Raw genomic sequence first — 20,684 nt, forward strand, 5'->3', positions numbered from 1 at the left:
AATATTCGCTTTGCTCGGTGTTCGAATTTCCCCCCTGTACTACAGTATATGCGAACAACATGGTGTTGTACGCTTGTTGGCTATGGTCGCTAACACCTGGGAAATTGAACGTTTTCTCAGATCCCCCCGTCCGCAAACTTTTGACGCCGACTGTACATATAGTAGAGGCGCTCATACACCTCAAGTCACTGGTCGCACTGCTTTCGAAGTAAATTTATCCAGGGACTTCAGAAAAACGCGTGATGAGATTATAAGTCAAAGTTATGCGGAGAGGCCTTCATTCCGCTCTCATCATCGCCAACAAGCAACGAAAATCTGCATGACCCGAAATATGTATTTAATGTGGTACGCATGATATAACTAAGGCAATTATGAGCGCGACAAAAGTGGCAGCGTTCACTTTCTTCTGCGCTTCTTCTTAGATTTACGATGATGCTTCTGCTTTTTTCTGGACTCGTGTTTTGAGTGGCTGTGCTTGCGGCGCCGCTTTCTCGATTCTCCCGAGGAGCTACTGCTGCTTGAAGAGCTTGAGCTGCTGTCAGAATCCGACGATCCTTCAAGAAGTTCCTGCAGCTGACGAATTCTATGATGAAGAAAACAAAAAAGAAAAGCGGGTGCACTCGCTCACAAAACCACAGCGTCTTTTTTTTTTTTAATCAGCTAACTGCACCATACCACACTTGTCGTCGATATGATCGGTCATGCACGATTAAATAAAATCAGTTAAAAGGCAAGACAAAGCTTGACAGTAATATAATTTTGTCCGTTATTTTTCCTTTACCGTAGCAGTAATGTGATCATTCTTTCGCCAATATCCGAGCGCACAAACCTCATGCCCTACTAGAATCTGGCGCTAACGAAAGACGGCAGATGAACAAGTATTTCTTCAACTAATGCATCGGATCGTTAATTCCCACCAATGGGCACACTGCACTTACCGTTCCTGCTTTTCAGTCGCTTTGCTTTCTTTCACGAACTCGTGCATCGGATCTTCATGCACCTAGGAATGAAGTAGCGCTCTGACGCACTTCAAAAGCAGTTCGGAATAAATCCAACTTTCATAGTGCACTTACAAATCTAAACTTCTCGCTTGCAGAGTTTCCACTGAGGAACATTGGACACTCCCTGTCTCCTGTCCTATGTCCGTAGGCTTTGCACCTCCAACCTATTGGGAAAGAGCGTCTGATGTTGAACGTCTGATGTACTAGCGATGCTACAGTATACCACGCACATTTCATTACTTTAACTTCCTTTCCCAGGGGCATCCACAGACCCTTCGTAGGTGCCTTTGACAGAAACTCTTGCGCATGTTTGTTCTCTGGCAAGTCAGGAATACAGTCCTCGGGATTCTCCTTTTCCTCCTGAATTAGGCCCGGTGGAGCCTGGCTGTAGCTAAAAAAAAAAAAGGAATCACAACAATACCGTTAGTCGAGCTTTAAACCTTTACCAGTAGCAGGACGTGAGCAGCAGGGTGAAAGACAGGCAGTACAATGTGTCGATGTGTTTCAGAGCCTGGATTTTCTCGCTGAAATTCTGCCCCTTGTCAAGTAGCGTCGGTCCTGGCTTAGCTTCCTGGCTACTACAACGAGCGGACTTGGTTGATGACATTATAATCAGCAACACATCAAGAAAAGGCCACGAAACCGCGGGAAACAACTACAACGACGCCGCAAAATCACCACAACAGACAACAACGCGGACTTGACTCGACTCTCGAGCCATAACACACCCACACGTTGGCCAAACGAAGCCGAACAATAATCCAACTTTTAGATAAAAATAAAATGCTCGCCTACTGCCAGAACAAGTAGACACGTGAATGAACTATAATAAGTGTTAGCTGAAAAAACGTATGACCAAAAATATTTGCTTAAATTAATTATATTTATGACCCTCGGCGCTGCCGGCGCCTTGTTTTGAGAAACAATACGGCGCCATATTCGAACAGGACATCTGAAAGTTGAAACTACAGTTGGGGTAGAGTGACCATGTTCTAGTACACTCTAGTTAGGGTGTCTACTACAGTGCTATACAACCAACCTGCTGCTACAAATGGTCGGTACCACCAGCTTTCTGAAGAAGTTGCATATATTCGGCAGAGGTCAGTATCTTTCAATGTCACTTCTACTTAAGCATGCTTGTCAGCTGAACATTTTAGTCACCGTCGTATCGGTACAGTTACCGCTCCAAACAGCTGCGCTAACGGCAGGCGCTAACGGTAACGGTGAGTTGGTAACCACATGGAGACGATGCTATAACAAATGGCAGTACTGTGTTTTGCTTTAAAGTGTGCATTTATTCCACTGGCGATGGATCATCTCAAGAGCTTGAAAAGTTCAGAACACGGGCGCGCTCTGGCCCGGCGGCGACCTTCGACACTTCCATCCTTGCCCCAGGGGAGTGGGCGGCGCTGGTGCCGCGCGGGCAAACTTTAGCCTCGTTTATTCGGCAGCATTGCACGCGCTGCATCTAATTAAGCCTGAATCGGCAATTTACGATTGCAGTTTCACCAGAACTCTGACCTGTATCACAGCACCATGGCTTCGAGAAAGCTGGGTAACCAGCACATTCAAGTTTTTGTACGGTGCCGGTAAGCTTATGACCGTTTATTTTGTGCGTTGTGCGTCATGGTTCATTCCGTTGCGTTGCAAAAGTGTGAGCAAGTGTTACGTGTTTTCCCTGTGGCTTCGTGCATTCTTGACGTAATGCCCACACGTCTGTGCAGGCCCCCAAACTCGTTGGAGAAACGGAGTGACTTCATTAAAGCTGTTGAAGTCGCACCTGATAAGAAGGAGATACGCGTTCATGACAGAGTTGTTCCGGAGCAGATCGCCAGCAAATTGTTCGTCTTTGACAAAGTATTTGGTCCTGATGAAAAGCAGGTAAGAGTGTTCTCCTTTCTAGTCCCTTAATTACTGCTGTCACTGACTCCAATTGCTTGAAGCTTAATTTAATGTTTATTTAATTTCTGTCATGCAGATCGATGTGTACCGGGCAGTCATGGAGCCTACTATAGCCGAGGTCATGATGGGCTACAACTGCACCGTATTTGCGTGAGTGTTCTTGCTGTGGTTGTTCTTTCCCGCGTCTCCAGCGCGGCGCTTTGATCAACTTCGTAGGCAGCTAGGCCTGAAGAATAGTGCTACATGAATCACACCTCCATTTGCTTGCGAGGATAATTTAGGCTGGGCTGGACAAAATTTCATGAGACCCTTGACTTTCGGAGTACAAGGCCTGTCTGAAAAACTTCAGGGTGTACAGGTTTACCGAATTGTGCGATGTGAGAGGAGCTTAATTGTGGTCCACTCTGTTATTAGACCTGGGTGCAGCAGACTTGCTTGCAATGCTGAAGGCTCAAGCTGTCATCCAGTGAGGAAGAAAGACCTCGGACCCCAAGTATCGAGAGGCCTGCAACAGGGATGTTCCGTGTCATGTTTGCTCTTCATGCTCAGTCTCGAGCATGGAGGGGCATGCACTGACAGGAAGTGGGCTGGGCTTCAACCTATTCTATAACGAGGAAGGCATTACCAGCACGAAATGCATATACTAGCACTGTTTTATGCCGATGATGTCATATTCATGGCAAAAAACCCTGACAAGCTGCAAGACCTGCTAGACATATGCTGTGAGGAAAGCACAAAGCTTGGGCTGTGTTCAATGTCAGAAAATACGGGGCAATTACCTTTGCTCCCGTGGCTCTCCAGGAGACCTTGTAGCTCTCCATACAAGGTAACTCCATGGCTTGGGCCAATGACCATCAAGGCAGCCCCATACTACATGCAGAGCTATGAGGAAAAGCAATGAACTAAGGCAATGACCTGTTATTCCTTTCTTGGCTCTAAGGCCCGGGGTATGGTCCTTCATCTGTTTCAAGGCCTGCATGGGTTATGAAAAAGAGTAGCTGTGCCTGGCTTCACTTTCGAGAATGTGGTACTATGCCCGTCTTACCCCACACTACAGGCCCTACAAATCTAGCTGCACTGCTCTGGGTGCACACAAGAGGCATACCCAATGAGACAGTATAGGGAGACGTTGGTTGGCCATCCTTCAAAGTGTGTGAGGCTATGGCAAAAGCTTAAGGAGACTGCGCGTAATGTCTGATGACCGATGAGCTTCATAGGTCTACAACTATGTCCATTTGCGATGAATAAATATTAGGTAGGTGACAAAAAAAAATAGTGTGGATCCCATCCATGCACTGTGGGAATAGATGTAAGCGAAGCTTTCTGTGCTATTTGGGTTGATTGTCAATAAGTGATGTTTACGGTAATTTATCAGCACTTAATTAGTCCAATACTAGAGTGGCGAGTTCATATTAAATGTTCCTTTCGTGCACCACTTGTTTGTCTACATAGTACACAGGACACACAGCGAGACGTGTTTGCTTGAGGGGCTGTTGTGCGTCATTATTCGTAGCCTGTGAGAATTGGTTAGCACTGTCATTGCCTCACACAGAGCAGCGCATCGTGGCAGAATTGCCTGCTTAACATATTTGCACGGGGATTATTTTTTAGGACTAGTAGAAACGTATCATAGCGTACCTTAAATTTAAATTTATCCACTTTGTCCGCAACTGCTGCAACAAAAGACCTTGCCTGAATTCTTATGTAGCCTTTGCCCTCTCCCACCCTCTGCCATGTATATGTGAGCTGTGAGTGAAGCCCGGCAAGGATGTTATTCGCTCGTTTCGTGACTGCGTTGGTTCTGCCAATTCTGTCGCCGTCCCTATACTGTATCTTGGGCTGAGCCGAGAGTCTGCAATCCTTGGCGGATGCCGGCCTGACCGTTGTCTCATTTGTTATGCCTGCTGCACCCCAGGACATATGTCGCTCGCTATTGTCGCCGTCGCCTTCACACTTCCAGACACACTACCCGGCCTTTCTAATACGGCAGTCAGCCCATGCCCCTATCCGCTCTTGGTCCCTCACAGCGGTACGGTTGTCGATCCTGACCTCGCGGAATTGCCGTTGCGCATCTCCCCATTTTCTCGTCGACGATCGCTCTTTCTAATGCATTGTCGACCTGCACCAACCGACCAGGAAAACTGAGCGCCGCAGTTCAAGAGGCACGAACTGCGCCATCTTCGAACTACTCAAGCCCTCGCCCCTCTTCTGCTAACATGGTCGCAATATCGGTGGAAGGTGTTTCTATTTTTGTGCTGGTGGACACTGGTGCTGCCATTTCTGTTATAGCCGCCAAATTCTGCCGTTCACTGTGCAAGGTGACCACGCCACTTTGGACTTACGCTTCACGCGGCAAGCACGCAGCACGTTACACCTCTCGTAGCTTGTAGTGCCTGTGTGCTTATACAAGGAATTATGTACTACATTGTCGAGTTTATTGGTCGATCGCGTCGGCATTGACCTTTACGGGCCTCCAATGACACCGAATGACAATCGGTGGATCATATTTGCTATGGACCATTGGACATGCTACGTCGAAACTGCTTACCCAATGCTACAGTGCCTGATATAAAGAGAAAAGCTGCAGCAATCACCATCAGGGTTCGTACTGCGTTTTAGCCTGCAGGTGGCGAGTTCGTTACTTGCAACCGCTGTTATGCAGGAGCAGCTGTGTTTTTGCATAACTGTCAAAGAATTGCGCTTTCGTATCATAAATATGGAGCCGAACGCTAACCCAATTTCGAGAAAAGCTGAGCACACAATTTGAGTCAGTATTTCGTTAATGGGCAACTCTCAATTTTTTTTTTGACCATGTCAGGGTAATGGCATTTTTAGGTTCCACAGTTCCCATCACGTGTCTGGTAGAATTGTTCCGTAAATTCGAAAATAATATTATATAAGGGGGGGGGGGGGTGAAAAAGCGCAACGAAATCGAAACCTGACCGAGCAGCCGACCGAACATTTTCGTGTTGAAATAAGAGGGGGACGAACGGCACACCAGCGGGAAAGGCGTTCGAAGCATGCTGGTTCCTCCAGCGCGGAGAATAAAAGTGGTGAAGAGCAGATGCTCGGCTGATTCGTGACCACGCCGAACCATTGGCACAATGTCTTTGGGTGAAATGTCAGCAGTTAGAGCTGGTCAAACAGTGACGGTCACGATTCCGACAAATTTAATAGCCATGAATTGCAGTTTGCATTCGACCCGCCACAACGAGAGCCAGCGCTTGGAGCAACACAGCGCTGCACACGAAGATCAAAGGTAGCTTTAACCACTGATTTGATACGTGCTGCTTGCAATTGTAGGTGTTTTACCCCTTCTCAGGGCAGCGTTTCGCATACTCCCTATTAGATGGTGTGGAGCGCCGATTGCTGCACTTTTATGTCAACTTATAGAGTGCACTGGAGAATGCCGCTGAGTGTCCAAAGCACTGACTTTGCGCTGTGTGTCAGTGCTTTGGACACTCAGTGGCATTCTCCAGGGCAGTATTCTGAAATGTAAACTAACACGCCTGTGTCGTACTCATAGGTCGGCGCACTCACTCATGAGTGCACTCACTCACACTCACTTGTACTCATTTCAAAGGCGTGAGTGCGAGTGAGTGCCACTGAGTGTGAGTGCAGGTGAGTGCGAGTGAGTACCAGTGAGTGTGAGTGCAGGTCAGTGCGAGTGAGTGCCAGTGAGTGTGAGTGCAGCTGAGTGCGAGTAAGTGTCAGTGAGTGTGAGTGGAGGTGAGTGCGAGTGAGTGCCAGTGACTGTGAGTGGAAGTGAGTGCGAGTGAGAGTGCCAGTGAGTGTGAATGCGAGTGAGTGCCGGTGAGTGTGAGTGAGTGCCAGTGAGTGTGAGTGGAGGTGAGTGGAAGTGAGTGTGAACGTGGTGAGTGCCTGTGAGTGTGAGTGGAAGTGAGTGTGAACGTGACTGAGTGCCTGTGAGTGTGAGTGGAGCTGAGTGTGAACGTGACTGAGTGCTGTGAGTGTGAACGGGGCGAGTGCTTCTGGGTGTGTAGAGGTGAGTGAACGTGAGTGTGAGTGCAGGTGAGTGTGAACATGAGTGAGTGGTTGTGAGTGGAAGTGAGTGTGAACGTGGTGAGTGCTTGAACGGTAAGCAGAGGTGATATCGGTTCACCTTGCTTGCGGAAAAATGGAGGCACGTTGTTTGTACAAGCTCACTCGCGGTGATGACTTCTCGCACTAGCAGATTGTGCACGCCAAGATAGAAACCACTCACTAAGGTCGTAATAATCCAAGGATCAAGCATGAGTGAGACAATGTATAATGAGATGAGCGGTTATATTATATTGCGACAGCAATTATATGGACACTCCAAGTGAACTTCTGCCGTGTTCGTGGACGTCGTTGTGAGGTTCCGTATGAAGTCCAAACACGGTAAAATCATCGCAGTGTGCCGGCGATACGCTGCGTGTGCGAGTGCAAGCTTGCGAGGGTCAGCCGACACTTGCTGCTCAATCTCGCGCGCACGAGGGAAAAGGCGGGGCGGAAGCGCGCTGCTTCTGTCGCGCTTCAGGCATTGAAGGGGGAGGGGGGCGTCTTGCTCCGGCGGCGGCCGCGTGGATGTCGTATCTCGAAAGCGATCTGCGACGTCAACAATGTTCAACTAGAGCCGGTAACTTCGTATGCGCGGTGTTTTCGACATTCAGTTCGCTTTGAAGCGACAGGCGGCACGAAGGTCAATTCACTCGCGGCTATAGCTGCGCCTCCTTACTCCAGTGTTCTGACAGCAAGTTTCCGTGGTCATCGAGCGAGATGCGTTCATTTTTATCTGTTCGCGCGGGACACCATGCTTGTCTATTTAGTTAGTAGGCGAATGTTTTCAAGTTTATACGGCCCATTAAACTACTATCCTTGCTTCGTATAGCTCTCTACTAATTTGCTATCGCAATCGAAGCTTCGCCTTTCGGGCAAACTGCGACATTTTCTTTAATACACCAGGGAATATGTATGGGCTGGAGTGCTGATGGCAGACATCCAAATCATGACCGGCAAACTTTGCCATGACTTCCACTGAGTGAAGACGTTAATTACCGTGTGATTTGCTACAGCTTCGCTGGTCATCCGACTTCAGAGGGTGGAATGGCTCCTCATTTTCTTCCTGCTTCCCTCTTAAACGTACACGTACAGGCTCCTTATATAAACAGGCAGAGCGGAAGAGGGACTAGCCAAGTTAGCACAGAGTAACAGACACGCACGCTCGCATACATGGAGAAAAAGCCAAGATGCAATGGTAGATACCGCTTTGTTCTCCCTTTTGTGTTTGTTTCGGTGTTAAGTGGCTGAGTATGCGGACCAGTCAATCTCTCCCTCTATTTCCCGCTCTCTTGGCTCAATCCGACCGAAGGGGAGCTTAGCAAGCATGGGCGGCAAGCATGCACACGTCTAATGTCAATGACAGATGGACAGAGAGAGTTTGGGGCTGACGTCAATGTTTATGTCACCACGAATAAAATGAAACGAAAACTTTAGTCGTGCTAGTTTTGCTCTACTTTGCAGTGTTAATAAACCAGCTCTCTTTAATAATTTAGTCAATGAATCCGTTAATTTGTATTTATTAAAACATAACCTTATTGCCTTCCTCTGCACCCATTTATACAATGCAATGAGTTTTGTGTACGGAAACCAAACAATATTGGCGTGCTCCAGCACTGTTCGAACAAGCATTTTGTAGGCCAGCAAATTTTATCTGGGGGCGAAAGACGAAGGTGTCTTCTCAGGAAGAAGAGTCGGGTTAGTGCTCAGCATGTACATTGATTTCCACCTGAGGTTATTTTGTTAACATGGATTTCCCATCGGAGAGCGTATGTTAAAGTGACACCTAAATATTTACGCTGAAATGCACAAGTGAGAGGTGTGTCATTAATAATGTAAGTAAACTCAGATATCTGTTTCTTTCTTACTGTTAGCGTTACAGATTTTTCGGCATTTAGAGTCATCTGTCACTCCTGACACCAAAGAAAAGGCAGAATTTTGTATACGGTGATTATCACCGTGATTAATTTCGCGGTACGAAATACAATAGTCAGCGAATAGACAGATGTTACCATATAATCGGGAAGGGAAATTTTTTATGTATACTTAAAATAAACCTGGGTCCAAAACACTGCCTTGGCGCACTCCCGATGCAACAGGTGCTAAATTGGAAGCTTCGTTATGAATATACATGAATTGTGAGCGGTATAGATCGGCACTGTGATCGGCACTGGAATGTTTTGGTAGGGGTGTGGTCAAGAGGCGATGGGTTGACTTCAAAGCAACGGCACTGCTTCCGCGAACCGAATGGCGGAAGTCCCGCCTCAGTTAGCCCGCCTACGCTCTCTCCGTAAACCACGGCTCCCCTGGCTATAACTCTCCGCCGCATGGGCTTGTTGCCGGGCCGCGCGTCTCCATCGACAACCACCGCTCCTACATGTAGCCGTACGCACAAACAACGCTGAAACTCCACTACATCACCATATCGCGATGCTTGTAGCGAGGTTTTTAATGCGTTAGCATTAGGAGTGGAAAAAAGTGTACGTGTGTCACGGTGGTCTGTTTTGGACCACCATCACCTACCACTTCACTCCCCTCGAAGAGGCAGCACGTGTGTCGAGTGAGCTCCTGAACAACACTTTGCAATGCGGTGAACGCGGTTTAAATGATGGATCCAGTACCACGAAGAGGTGAGACGTAACGATAACGCATTTCTCTCGCATTTACCACGAAATCGCCACTGAATTTTTTTCCCCATACTATTCCCTTTCGCCACTCTCGGCTTTTACAGCGCAACCTCTCAAGCACGTGACCAAGGATGTCAAGGAGGCCGCGTACGTACCTAGCGTATATGTTAAGCCCATACTGGAATATGCCTGCCGCAAGTGGGAATTGAGACGCAAGGTCCGACAAAGCCCTTTCTTGGTTTTCATTAGAAGTTTTTATCCCCATCATCAAGTGTTTTCAGTTTCGTTTTGAAAACGTATCGTATAGCTTTCTAGCGTAACGTAGAGTTACTGCATAGGCTCTAGCGTACCGGAATACAGGGCGCCCTTAGGGTTTTGGTCCAGGACTGGCGTCCGGGATTCCGCGAAGCATGTGGAACAGTCAACCTGGTGGCAAGGTCTTTGCACTAATCAGCCGCTGACAACTATATAGTATAGCTTCTAGGCTGCTGCAGATACCTTCATCTGCCAGTTGTGAACGAAGCTGGTTATTATTCGGAAATGTCATAACAAGCTTCGAACAGGCTCGCAAGTAAACGTGTAGAAAACTCGTCTACGTACAATAATTTGAATGTGGATGCAGCCGCGATCAATTCCAATGCGAGTGTGTCCAGCGAGTGACACACACTGAGTGACCTTTTTCTCAGTTATCAGATTAGCAATCTTTCGTAGAAGAGAACAAGGTGTTCTTTCCATTGCTTTCGCGTTCTCTGCGTAATTATTGGAAGTAATTAAGGATAGTTATTTTTTTCAATAACTAATATAAGCTAATTTTGCTGTAATTTCATATTTCTCCCACTTCCCTAAAGAAACAGCAAAAAAGTTTTTTTTTCTTCTAAAAATTTCCGAAGTTCTGAATTCCTACGTGGGAATTCCGTTTCACACAGTACATATTGGTACACTTGAGCACATTCAGTCGCTTGCAGCAAGATTTGGTGTGGAACGTATGAGCGATTTGAAAGTACCCGTGACACGAAGAAAGACCTTAAAAGCACTCGCTGAGCGAAGACAAAATTCTTCGACTTAAACTTTTTAAAGCGAAGCTTTATGTCTAGGCGAAATCGTATATGGCAAGGTTAAATCGCCTTTGTACAGAAAACTATCATCAGCATTGGCTCGAGCATCTTCGTCTTCTCCCGCAGCTGGCTCGTGCTCGGCACGCACTCGTGCCACTGGCTTCCCGCGTTCGTCGTCTGCTTCCACAGCTGGCTGCGTTGCCGCTAATCATTCCCAGCGTAGAATTTCACTTCTCTTCCGTCGTCGTAATGGGGAGGCCGCGTTTACGGGTGTATGGGCCATTGCTTAAGGGGGTATGAGCCATTCATTGTCTTACGTGACGGAGATATTTAATTTTGAAGCAATATAATTTCGAATAATCGCAAGCGGCAATGGGCGGGCGCATGCTGCCAACCACGCCGCCGAGCAAACTCGAGACATTAGACAGTTTTAGTTTAGCGTTAGCGTAATAGCGGGGTTACGGGAAATAGCGTTACCGTTCCGCAAACGAACTTTGCAGAAAGAGAGTTTTAGTATAGCGTGATAGCGTAGTTTACGTGGGGACGCTATTCCATTACGCTTTGAATTTTGCATACACAGGGCACTTAATTCTATGTGTGTGTGCGTCCGGAAAGTGCGATAGGCAGCGCAATGGAAGCCAGGAGCGCGTTGTATTTTTACTTCACATGTCCGTCGATCTGCAACGAACCAGACAAGCAGTACAAGCTGTCTACCATAGCCTCCGAAATCCTCCCATCTCAGAGGTCATATGCCGTCGTCGCGCCTATCTCCCGACTTTAGCGACAGATGGCGCTCGCATCTCAGAAAAAAATTTCTCGTTAGGCTTAGGCGCGTTCGAAACGAGCAGCGATCTCGAAAATTCCTCAAGATTAGCCATAACACTCTCTCGGCGAAGCGGCATGAGACTAAGCAAAAGCCGTTTACGCAGTCATTTGCTACGAACGAAGTGAATTCTACAAAAACAACGCCAAATTCAGTTCGAAGCAGGCGACCGGGACCGCCGCCATGTTTACGTACACTACGTACACCACGCTAACACGGTAACGTTAACTCTGAGAAATAGCGTGCGCACAGTAAACGGTACGGGTCGGTTAGCGTTCTGCGCATGCGCACTTCGATCCCGCTATTCCGGTACGCCCGCTATTCCGGTAACCACGCTAAACTAAAACTGTCTATTGAACGCAAGCGAGATTGGCGGACTGCGGGCATACCGTCAGTGACGTCGTTCTCTTCGTCGCAGCCGAAAGTGTAACCTCATAATTGAGAAATACTTTAATGAACCCTCGGGATTAACCTAGTGATAAACACAGGGGCCGCACGTTTCAGCTTCGCTGGTTAACCATCATCACGGAGTGGAAGAGCCGACGAACTTCTTAAATTCAATTTACAACAAAGAAACCGGAATTAATGCTTCAAGTTACCTTGCAGCCAGCACAACCTGTCATAACGTATAAATCAAGAACTTGAGGTTCGGCCTCACGCCTCCAGGTCAGGTCTAAGTATTCATTCTCCTCCGAGGATCACTAATGAGTGGGATACACTGCCAGCAGATGGTGGTTGGCCGCAGGACTACAGACTCATTTTATGATGCTTTGTGCTCCCAGCAATAATGCCATAAATGGCGCTGCGGGTAACGTTCAAATAAATTAATGAAGCTTGCCCTGAGCACATGCCTTTTCAGGGATACCGTATGCGCTTTATTAATTATTATTTACCTTTATGGATATAGTACACAAGCAGCAATAAACTTTGCGAATACAATCTCCCCCATTCTCTACAGCCCCACTGCACCAAGCATTGCATGTCGCCCGCAACACATTCGCTAAGCTGAACGAATGGCTTATTCATACTTGCAAAAGCAATTAGGTAGGAATTTTTGTTGCAAAGGAACTTGAGAAGGTGTAGAGTGCTTAATTTATCATTTCATTATATTATTATTCAGTTCGTTTCACAAGACAGTTTACAGTCGACGACAAAAGTTTACGCACCACCACGGATTCCGATAAAGTTGAATATTCGCTTTGCTCGGTGTTCGAATTTCCCCCCTGTACTACAGTATATGCGAACAACATGGTGTTGTACGCTTGTTGGCTATGGTCGCTAACACCTGGGAAATTGAACGTTTTCTCAGATCCCCCCGTCCGCAAACTTTTGACGCCGACTGTACATATAGTAGAGGCGCTCATACACCTCAAGTCACTGGTCGCACTGCTTTCGAAGTAAATTTATCCAGGGACTTCAGAAAAACGCGTGATGAGATTATAAGTCAAAGTTATGCGGAGAGGCCTTCATTCCGCTCTCATCATCGCCAACAAGCAACGAAAATCTGCATGACCCGAAATATGTATTTAATGTGGTACGCATGATATAACTAAGGCAATTATGAGCGCGACAAAAGTGGCAGCGTTCACTTTCTTCTGCGCTTCTTCTTAGATTTACGATGATGCTTCTGCTTTTTTCTGGACTCGTGTTTTGAGTGGCTGTGCTTGCGGCGCCGCTTTCTCGATTCTCCCGAGGAGCTACTGCTGCTTGAAGAGCTTGAGCTGCTGTCAGAATCCGACGATCCTTCAAGAAGTTCCTGCAGCTGACAAATTCTATGATGAAGAAAACAAAAAAGAAAAGCGGGTGCACTCGCTCACAAAACCACAGCGTCTTTTTTTTTTAATCAGCTAACTGCACCATACCACACTTGTCGTCGATATGATCGGTCATGCACGATTAAATAAAATCAGTTAAAAGGCAAGACAAAGCTTGACAGTAATATAATTTTGTCCGTTATTTTTCCTTTACCGTAGCAGTAATGTGATCATTCTTTCGCCAATATCCGAGCGCACAAACCTCATGCCCTACTAGAATCTGGCGCTAACGAAAGACGGCAGATGAACAAGTATTTCTTCAACTAATGCATCGGATCGTTAATTCCCACCAATGGGCACACTGCACTTACCGTTCCTGCTTTTCAGTCGCTTTGCTTTCTTTCACGAACTCGTGCATCGGATCTTCATGCACCTAGGAATGAAGTAGCGCTCTGACGCACTTCAAAAGCAGTTCGGAATAAATCCAACTTTCATAGTGCACTTACAAATCTAAACTTCTCGCTTGCAGAGTTTCCACTGAGGAACATTGGACACTCCCTGTCTCCTGTCCTATGTCCGTAGGCTTTGCACCTCCAACCTATTGGGAAAGAGCGTCTGATGTTGAACGTCTGATGTACTAGCGATGCTACAGTATACCACGCACATTTCATTACTTTAACTTCCTTTCCCAGGGGCATCCACAGACCCTTCGTAGGTGCCTTTGACAGAAACTCTTGCGCATGTTTGTTCTCTGGCAAGTCAGGAATACAGTCCTCGGGATTCTCCTTTTCCTCCTGAATTAGGCCCGGTGGAGCCTGGCTGTAGCTAAAAAAAAAAAAAGGAATCCCAACAATACCGTTAGTCGAGCTTTAAACCTTTACCAGTAGCAGGACGTGAGCAGCAGGGTGAAAGACAGGCAGTACAATGTGTCGATGTGTTTCAGAGCCTGGATTTTCTCGCTGAAATTCTGCCCCTTGTCAAGTAGCGTCGGTCCTGGCTTAGCTTCCTGGCTACTACAACGAGCGGACTTGGTTGATGACATTATAATCAGCAACACATCAAGAAAAGGCCACGAAACCGCGGGAAACAACTACAACGACGCCGCAAAATCACCACAACAGACAACAACGCGGACTTGACTCGACTCTCGAGCCATAACACACCCACACGTTGGCCAAACGAAGCCGAACAATAATCCAACTTTTAGATAAAAATAAAATGCTCGCCTACTGCCAGAACAAGTAGACACGTGAATGAACTATAATAAGTGTTAGCTGAAAAAACGTATGACCAAAAATATTTGCTTAAATTAATTATATTTATGACCCTCGGCGCTGCCGGCGCCTTGTTTTGAGAAACAATACGGCGCCATATTCGAACAGGACATCTGAAAGTTGAAACTACAGTTGGGGTAGAGTGACCATGTTCTAGTACACTCTAGTTAGGGTGTCTACTACAGTGCTATACAACCAACCTGCTGCTACAAATGGTCGGTACCACCAGCTTTCTGAAGAAGTTGCATATATTCGGCAGAGGTCAGTATCTTTCAATGTCACTTCTACTTAAGCATGCTTGTCAGCTGAACATTTTAGTCACCGTCGTATCGGTACAGTTACCGCTCCAAACAGCTGCGCTAACGGCAGGCGCTAACGGTAACGGTGAGTTGGTAACCACATGGAGACGATGCTATAACAAATGGCAGTACTGTGTTTTGCTTTAAAGTGTGCATTTATTCCACTGGCGATGGATCATCTCAAGAGCTTGAAAAGTTCAGAACACGGGCGCGCTCTGGCCCGGCGGCGACCTTCGACACTTCCATCCTTGCCCCAGGGGAGTGGGCGGCGCTGGTGCCGCGCTGGTGCCGCGCGGGCAAACTTTAGCCTCGTTTATTCGGCAGCATTGCACGCGCTGCATCTAATTAAGCCTGAATCGGCAATTTACGATTGCAGTTTCACCAGAACTCTGACCTGTATCACAGCACCATGGCTTCGAGAAAGCTGGGTAACCAGCACATTCAAGTTTTTGTACGGTGCCGGTAAGCTTATGACCGTTTATTTTGTGCGTTGTGCGTCATGGTTCATTCCGTTGCGTTGCAAAAGTGTGAGCAAGTGTTACGTGTTTTCCCTGTGGCTTTGTGCATTCTTGACGTAATGCCCACACGTCTGTGCAGGCCCCCAAACTCGTTGGAGAAACGGAGTGACTTCATTAAAGCTGTTGAAGTCGCACCTGATAAGAAGGAGATACGCGTTCATGACAGAGTTGTTCCGGAGCAGATCGCCAGCAAATTGTTCGTCTTTGACAAAGTATTTGGTCCTGATGAAAAGCAGGTAAGAGTGTTCTCCTTTCTAGTCCCTTAATTACTGCTGTCACTGACTCCAATTGCTTGAAGCTTAATTTAATGTTTATTTAATTTCTGTCATGCAGATCGATGTGTACCGGGCAGTCATGGAGCCTACTATAGCCGAGGTCATGATGGGCTACAACTGCACCGTATTTGCGTGAGTGTTCTTGCTGTGGTTGTTCTTTCCCGCGTCTCCAGCGCGGCGCTTTGATCAACTTCGTAGGCAGCTAGGCCTGAAGAATAGTGCTACATGAATCACACCTCCATTTGCTTGCGAGGATAATTTAGGCTGGGCTGGACAAAATTTCATGAGACCCTTGACTTTCGGAGTACAAGGCCTGTCTGAAAAACTTCAGGGTGTACAGGTTTACCGAATTGTGCGATGTGAGAGGAGCTTAATTGTGGTCCACTCTGTTATTAGACCTGGGTGCAGCAGACTTGCTTGCAATGCTGAAGGCTCAAGCTGTCATCCAGTGAGGAAGAAAGACCTCGGACCCCAAGTATCGAGAGGCCTGCAACAGGGATGTTCCGTGTCATGTTTGCTCTTCATGCTCAGTCTCGAGCATGGAGGGGCATGCACTGACAGGAAGTGGGCTGGGCTTCAACCTATTCTATAACGAGGAAGGCATTACCAGCACGAAATGCATATACTAGCACTGTTTTATGCCGATGATGTCATATTCATGGCAAAAAACCCTGACAAGCTGCAAGACCTGCTAGACATATGCTGTGAGGAAAGCACAAAGCTTGGGCTGTGTTCAATGTCAGAAAATACGGGGCAATTACCTTTGCTCCCGTGGCTCTCCAGGAGACCTTGTAGCTCTCCATACAAGGTAACTCCATGGCTTGGGCCAATGACCATCAAGGCAGCCCCATACTACATGCAGAGCTATGAGGAAAAGCAATGAACTAAGGCAATGACCTGTTATTCCTTTCTTGGCTCTAAGGCCCGGGGTATGGTCCTTCATCTGTTTCAAGGCCTGCATGGGTTATGAAAAAGAGTAGCTGTGCCTGGCTTCACTTTCGAGAATGTGGTACTATGCCCGTCTTACCCCACACTACAGGCCCTACAAATCTAGCTGCACTGCTCTGGGTGCACACAAGAGGCATACCCAATGAGACAGTATAGGGAGACGTTGGTTGGCCATCCTTCAAAGTGTGTGAGGCTATGGCAAAAGCTTAAGGAGACTGCGCGTAATGTCTGATGACCGATGAGCTTCATAGGTCTACAACTATGTCCATTTGCGATGAATAAATATTAGGTAGGTGACAAAAAAAAATAGTGTGGATCCCATCCATGCACTGTGGGAATAGATGTAAGCGAAGCTTTCTGTGCTATTTGGGTTGATTGTCAATAAGTGATGTTTACGGTAATTTATCAGCACTTAATTAGTCCAATACTAGAGTGGCGAGTTCATATTAAATGTTCCTTTCGTGCACCACTTGTTTGTCTACATAGTACACAGGACACACAGCGAGACGTGTTTGCTTGAGGGGCTGTTGTGCGTCATTATTCGTAGCCTGTGAGAATTGGTTAGCACTGTCATTGCCTCACACAGAGCAGCGCATCGTGGCAGAATTGCCTGCTTAACATATTTGCACGGGGATTATTTTTTAGGACTAGTAGAAACGTATCATAGCGTACCTTAAATTTAAATTTATCCACTTTGTCCGCAACTGCTGCAACAAAAGACCTTGCCTGAATTCTTATGTAGCCTTTGCCCTCTCCCACCCTCTGCCATGTATATGTGAGCTGTGAGTGAAGCCCGGCAAGGATGTTATTCGCTCGTTTCGTGACTGCGTTGGTTCTGCCAATTCTGTCGCCGTCCCTATACTGTATCTTGGGCTGAGCCGAGAGTCTGCAATCCTTGGCGGATGCCGGCCTGACCGTTGTCTCATTTGTTATGCCTGCTGCACCCCAGGACATATGTCGCTCGCTATTGTCGCCGTCGCCTTCACACTTCCAGACACACTACCCGGCCTTTCTAATACGGCAGTCAGCCCATGCCCCTATCCGCTCTTGGTCCCTCACAGCGGTACGGTTGTCGATCCTGACCTCGCGGAATTGCCGTTGCGCATCTCCCCATTTTCTCGTCGACGATCGCTCTTTCTAATGCATTGTCGACCTGCACCAACCGACCAGGAAAACTGAGCGCCGCAGTTCAAGAGGCACGAACTGCGCCATCTTCGAACTACTCAAGCCCTCGCCCCTCTTCTGCTAACATGGTCGCAATATCGGTGGAAGGTGTTTCTATTTTTGTGCTGGTGGACACTGGTGCTGCCATTTCTGTTATAGCCGCCAAATTCTGCCGTTCACTGTGCAAGGTGACCACGCCACTTTGGACTTACGCTTCACGCGGCAAGCACGCAGCACGTTACACCTCTCGTAGCTTGTAGTGCCTGTGTGCTTATACAAGGAATTATGTACTACATTGTCGAGTTTATTGGTCGATCGCGTCGGCATTGACCTTTACGGGCCTCCAATGACACCGAATGACAATCGGTGGATCATATTTGCTATGGACCATTGGACATGCTACGTCGAAACTGCTTACCCAATGCTACAGTGCCTGATATAAAGAGAAAAGCTGCAGCAATCACCATCAGGGTTCGTACTGCGTTTTAGCCTGCAGGTGGCGAGTTCGTTACTTGCAACCGCTGTTATGCAGGAGCAGCTGTGTTTTTGCATAACTGTCAAAGAATTGCGCTTTCGTATCATAAATATGGAGCCGAACGCTAACCCAATTTCGAGAAAAGCTGAGCACACAATTTGAGTCAGTATTTCGTTAATGGGCAACTCTCAATTTTTTTTTGACCATGTCAGGGTAATGGCATTTTTAGGTTCCACAGTTCCCATCACGTGTCTGGTAGAATTGTTCCGTAAATTCGAAAATAATATTATATAAGGGGGGGGGGGTGAAAAAGCGCAACGAAATCGAAACCTGACCGAGCAGCCGACCGAACATTTTCGTGTTGAAATAAGAGGGGGACGAACGGCACACCAGCGGGAAAGGCGTTCGAAGCATGCTGGTTCCTCCAGCGCGGAGAATAAAAGTGGTGAAGAGCAGATGCTCGGCTGATTCGTGACCACGCCGAACCATTGGCACAATGTCTTTGAGTGAAATGTCAGCAGTTAGAGCTGTCAAACAGTGACGGTCATGATTCCGACAAATTTAATAGCCATGAATTGCAGTTTGCATTCGACCCGCCACAACGAGAGCCAGCGCTCGGAGCAGCACAGCGCTGCAGCACGAAGATCAAAGGTAGCTTTAACCACTGATTTGATACGTGCTGCTTGCAATTGTAGGTGTTTTACCCCTTCTCAGGGCAGCGTTTCGCACACTCCTCCCTATTAGATGGTGTGGAGTGCCGTTTGCTGCACATTAATGTCAACTTATAGAGTGCACTGGAGAATGCCGCTGAGTGTCCAAAGCACTGACTTTGCGCCGAGTGTCAGTGCTTTGGACACTCAGCGGCATTCTCCAGGGCCGTATTCTGAAACGTAAACTAACACGCCTGTGTCGTACTGCGGCCGATACATTCGAAAACAACACACCCGAGCCGCTCTGCACTCGCACGGTGTGCCCTCTCGTGTGTTTTGCGAAGCGTTCGAGTCACCGTGCTGGTAGTGCATGCTGACGTCATGGGTAAGCAGCTGGTTGACTTATTGAACGGAACTTTCGCCTAGGCGAAAAATCACCGAAGTGGAACGTTTCAGAATACGGCCAATGCGGCCCCATTTGTTTACGTCGGCATGGTACAGCGCCCGCTTCAAATATAATGCAAGCCGCACATCAATGACATCGAATAATGTCGGAACATACCAAAACACGTGGATTGTGTGCTTGAAAGCACTGTCGCATCAATCTGAGTTGCGCTGTTATTAGCGACTGAACACCTATTGAAAACATGCATCGAGCGGGATATGCGCTATGCTGCCTACTTATCATTCTTCATACTCTTTTTCATGCACACAATATCTTTTATAAAGCAGACCTAAATTAGAGTGTACTAGACAATGGTCTAGTACACTCTACCTAAATTAAGACTTTGCACATATTATCGTTCATTTAGAGAGTGCATAGTTTTATAGTGGAGACACTGATGCCAGTGCTGATGTCATTGGCAGTCAGTCCGCATAACAATACATAAAAATACACCCATGAGCCTAGTTGCAATTGATTTGGGGAAGTGCCTCTCAAACAGCAACTCTCAAACCTGCTTTTTTGAGGACATGATGGAAGGGTGCAGAGCAACGTACCCAGCAAATTCCATTGACAACCGTTGACGTAGAGAAATTGCCGGAGTTGGCCTTTAAGCCTCTTCTTTCCAGCAAAGCCTAAGCACTCCGTTCTTGTGCTCTTTTCAAATGTCAACTGCGCATGCTGCCCATTGTCACCTAATTGTTGCTTTGCTTTCTGTGCACAAATTCACCCATAAGTTATTTATTATTTTTTTTTCATTTACATTTCCTACCTGTGTTTCTGCCTCTGTACTGTCAATGCTTCTATGAAGGTATAGTAATCGGCTTTTGACCACTCGCTTTTACGATTTCAGATACGGCCAAACAGGTACCGGTAAGACCTACTCTATGGAATGTAAAAGATCAAACACGAATTTGAGCTGGGCAGACGACCCCTGGGCTGGTATCATCCCACGTACAGTGTAGCAGTTGTTTGAAGAGCATCATTCCCAGGACCATCAATTTACCATCAAGGTGTCCTTCCTTGAGTTGTACAATGAGGAGCTCTTTGACCTCCTCGGTGGCCACGATAACAAAAAGCTGAAAATCTTCAATGACCCTTCAAATAAGGTGCATGCGGCTTCTTGATTAGTGTTTCTAATTTTTGCATGTGTTAATATGAAAGCTGGCACAAAGTGCACATTGTCCTGAAATGGCTGCATTAATAATTGCCTAGTTCAAGCACTCCTCGAAGCTTGGGTAACTATAGAGGAACGTCCACTGCTGTGCCTCAAGATTCATGTGTGCTTTTTAAGTGTGTATAAAGCTCTCTCCCTATGCTGCTGTATCTTTCTGTGTGCAAATTCACTCATAAGTTATTTTTTTCATTTACATTTTCTACCTGTGTTTGCAAGTTGAGGGGATGTTCTAGGTTATTTTTTATATTCTTGATTATAC

At 47.0% G+C, this 20,684-nt stretch overlaps 2 protein-coding genes across 7 annotated transcripts in view; one reads left to right on the forward strand and one right to left on the reverse strand.

The window, feature by feature from the left end:
* Nucleotides 1-316: 316 nt before the first annotated feature.
* On the reverse strand, nt 317-14,374 carry LOC119464068 (retinitis pigmentosa 9 protein homolog). Of its 6 annotated transcripts, none has more exons than XM_049668586.1 (5): nt 14,085-14,364; nt 1,232-1,392; nt 1,074-1,165; nt 939-1,000; nt 317-583 (listed from the first exon to the last, which is right to left on the reverse strand). In XM_049668586.1, the coding sequence occupies exons 1-5, from the start codon at nt 14,243-14,245 to the stop codon at nt 397-399; spliced, it is 663 nt and encodes a 220-aa protein (XP_049524543.1). In that variant the 5' UTR covers nt 14,246-14,364; the 3' UTR covers nt 317-396. The 6 variants fall into 6 exon arrangements, with proteins under 6 accessions (XP_049524543.1, XP_049524545.1, XP_037580820.1 ...); XM_049668588.1 differs by having other exon boundaries at nt 14,127-14,361; XM_037724892.2 differs by lacking the exon at nt 14,085-14,364 and adding an exon at nt 1,448-1,719.
* Nucleotides 2,231-20,684, forward strand: part of LOC119464101 (kinesin-like protein KIF11-B) — a 34,591-nt gene continuing 16,137 nt past the window's right edge. The window contains 5 exon segments of the mRNA XM_049668584.1: nt 2,231-2,590; nt 2,726-2,882; nt 2,980-3,053; nt 15,374-15,530; nt 15,628-15,701. Of these exon segments, the coding sequence (XP_049524541.1) occupies nt 2,538-2,590; nt 2,726-2,882; nt 2,980-3,053; nt 15,374-15,530; nt 15,628-15,701 (515 nt within the window). The 5' untranslated portion in view covers nt 2,231-2,537.

Source organism: Dermacentor silvarum, chromosome 1, assembly GCF_013339745.2.
Source record: "Dermacentor silvarum isolate Dsil-2018 chromosome 1, BIME_Dsil_1.4, whole genome shotgun sequence".
Classification (NCBI taxonomy): domain Eukaryota; kingdom Metazoa; phylum Arthropoda; class Arachnida; order Ixodida; family Ixodidae; genus Dermacentor; species Dermacentor silvarum.

Bases quoted from the DNA above. Each gene is read 5' to 3' on its own strand.
- LOC119464068 (XM_049668586.1), bottom strand. From the start codon at position 14,245: ATGTCATCAACCAAGTCCGCTCGTTGTAGTAGCCAGGAAGCTAAGCCA. The intron at 1,166-1,231 runs GTGCGTGGTATA...CTTTCCCAATAG, and splicing joins GGAAGTTAAAGTAATGAAAT to GTTGGAGGTGCAAAGCCTAC. The intron at 584-938 runs GTAAGTGCAGTG...TCTTCATCATAG, and splicing joins GCGACTGAAAAGCAGGAACG to AATTCGTCAGCTGCAGGAAC.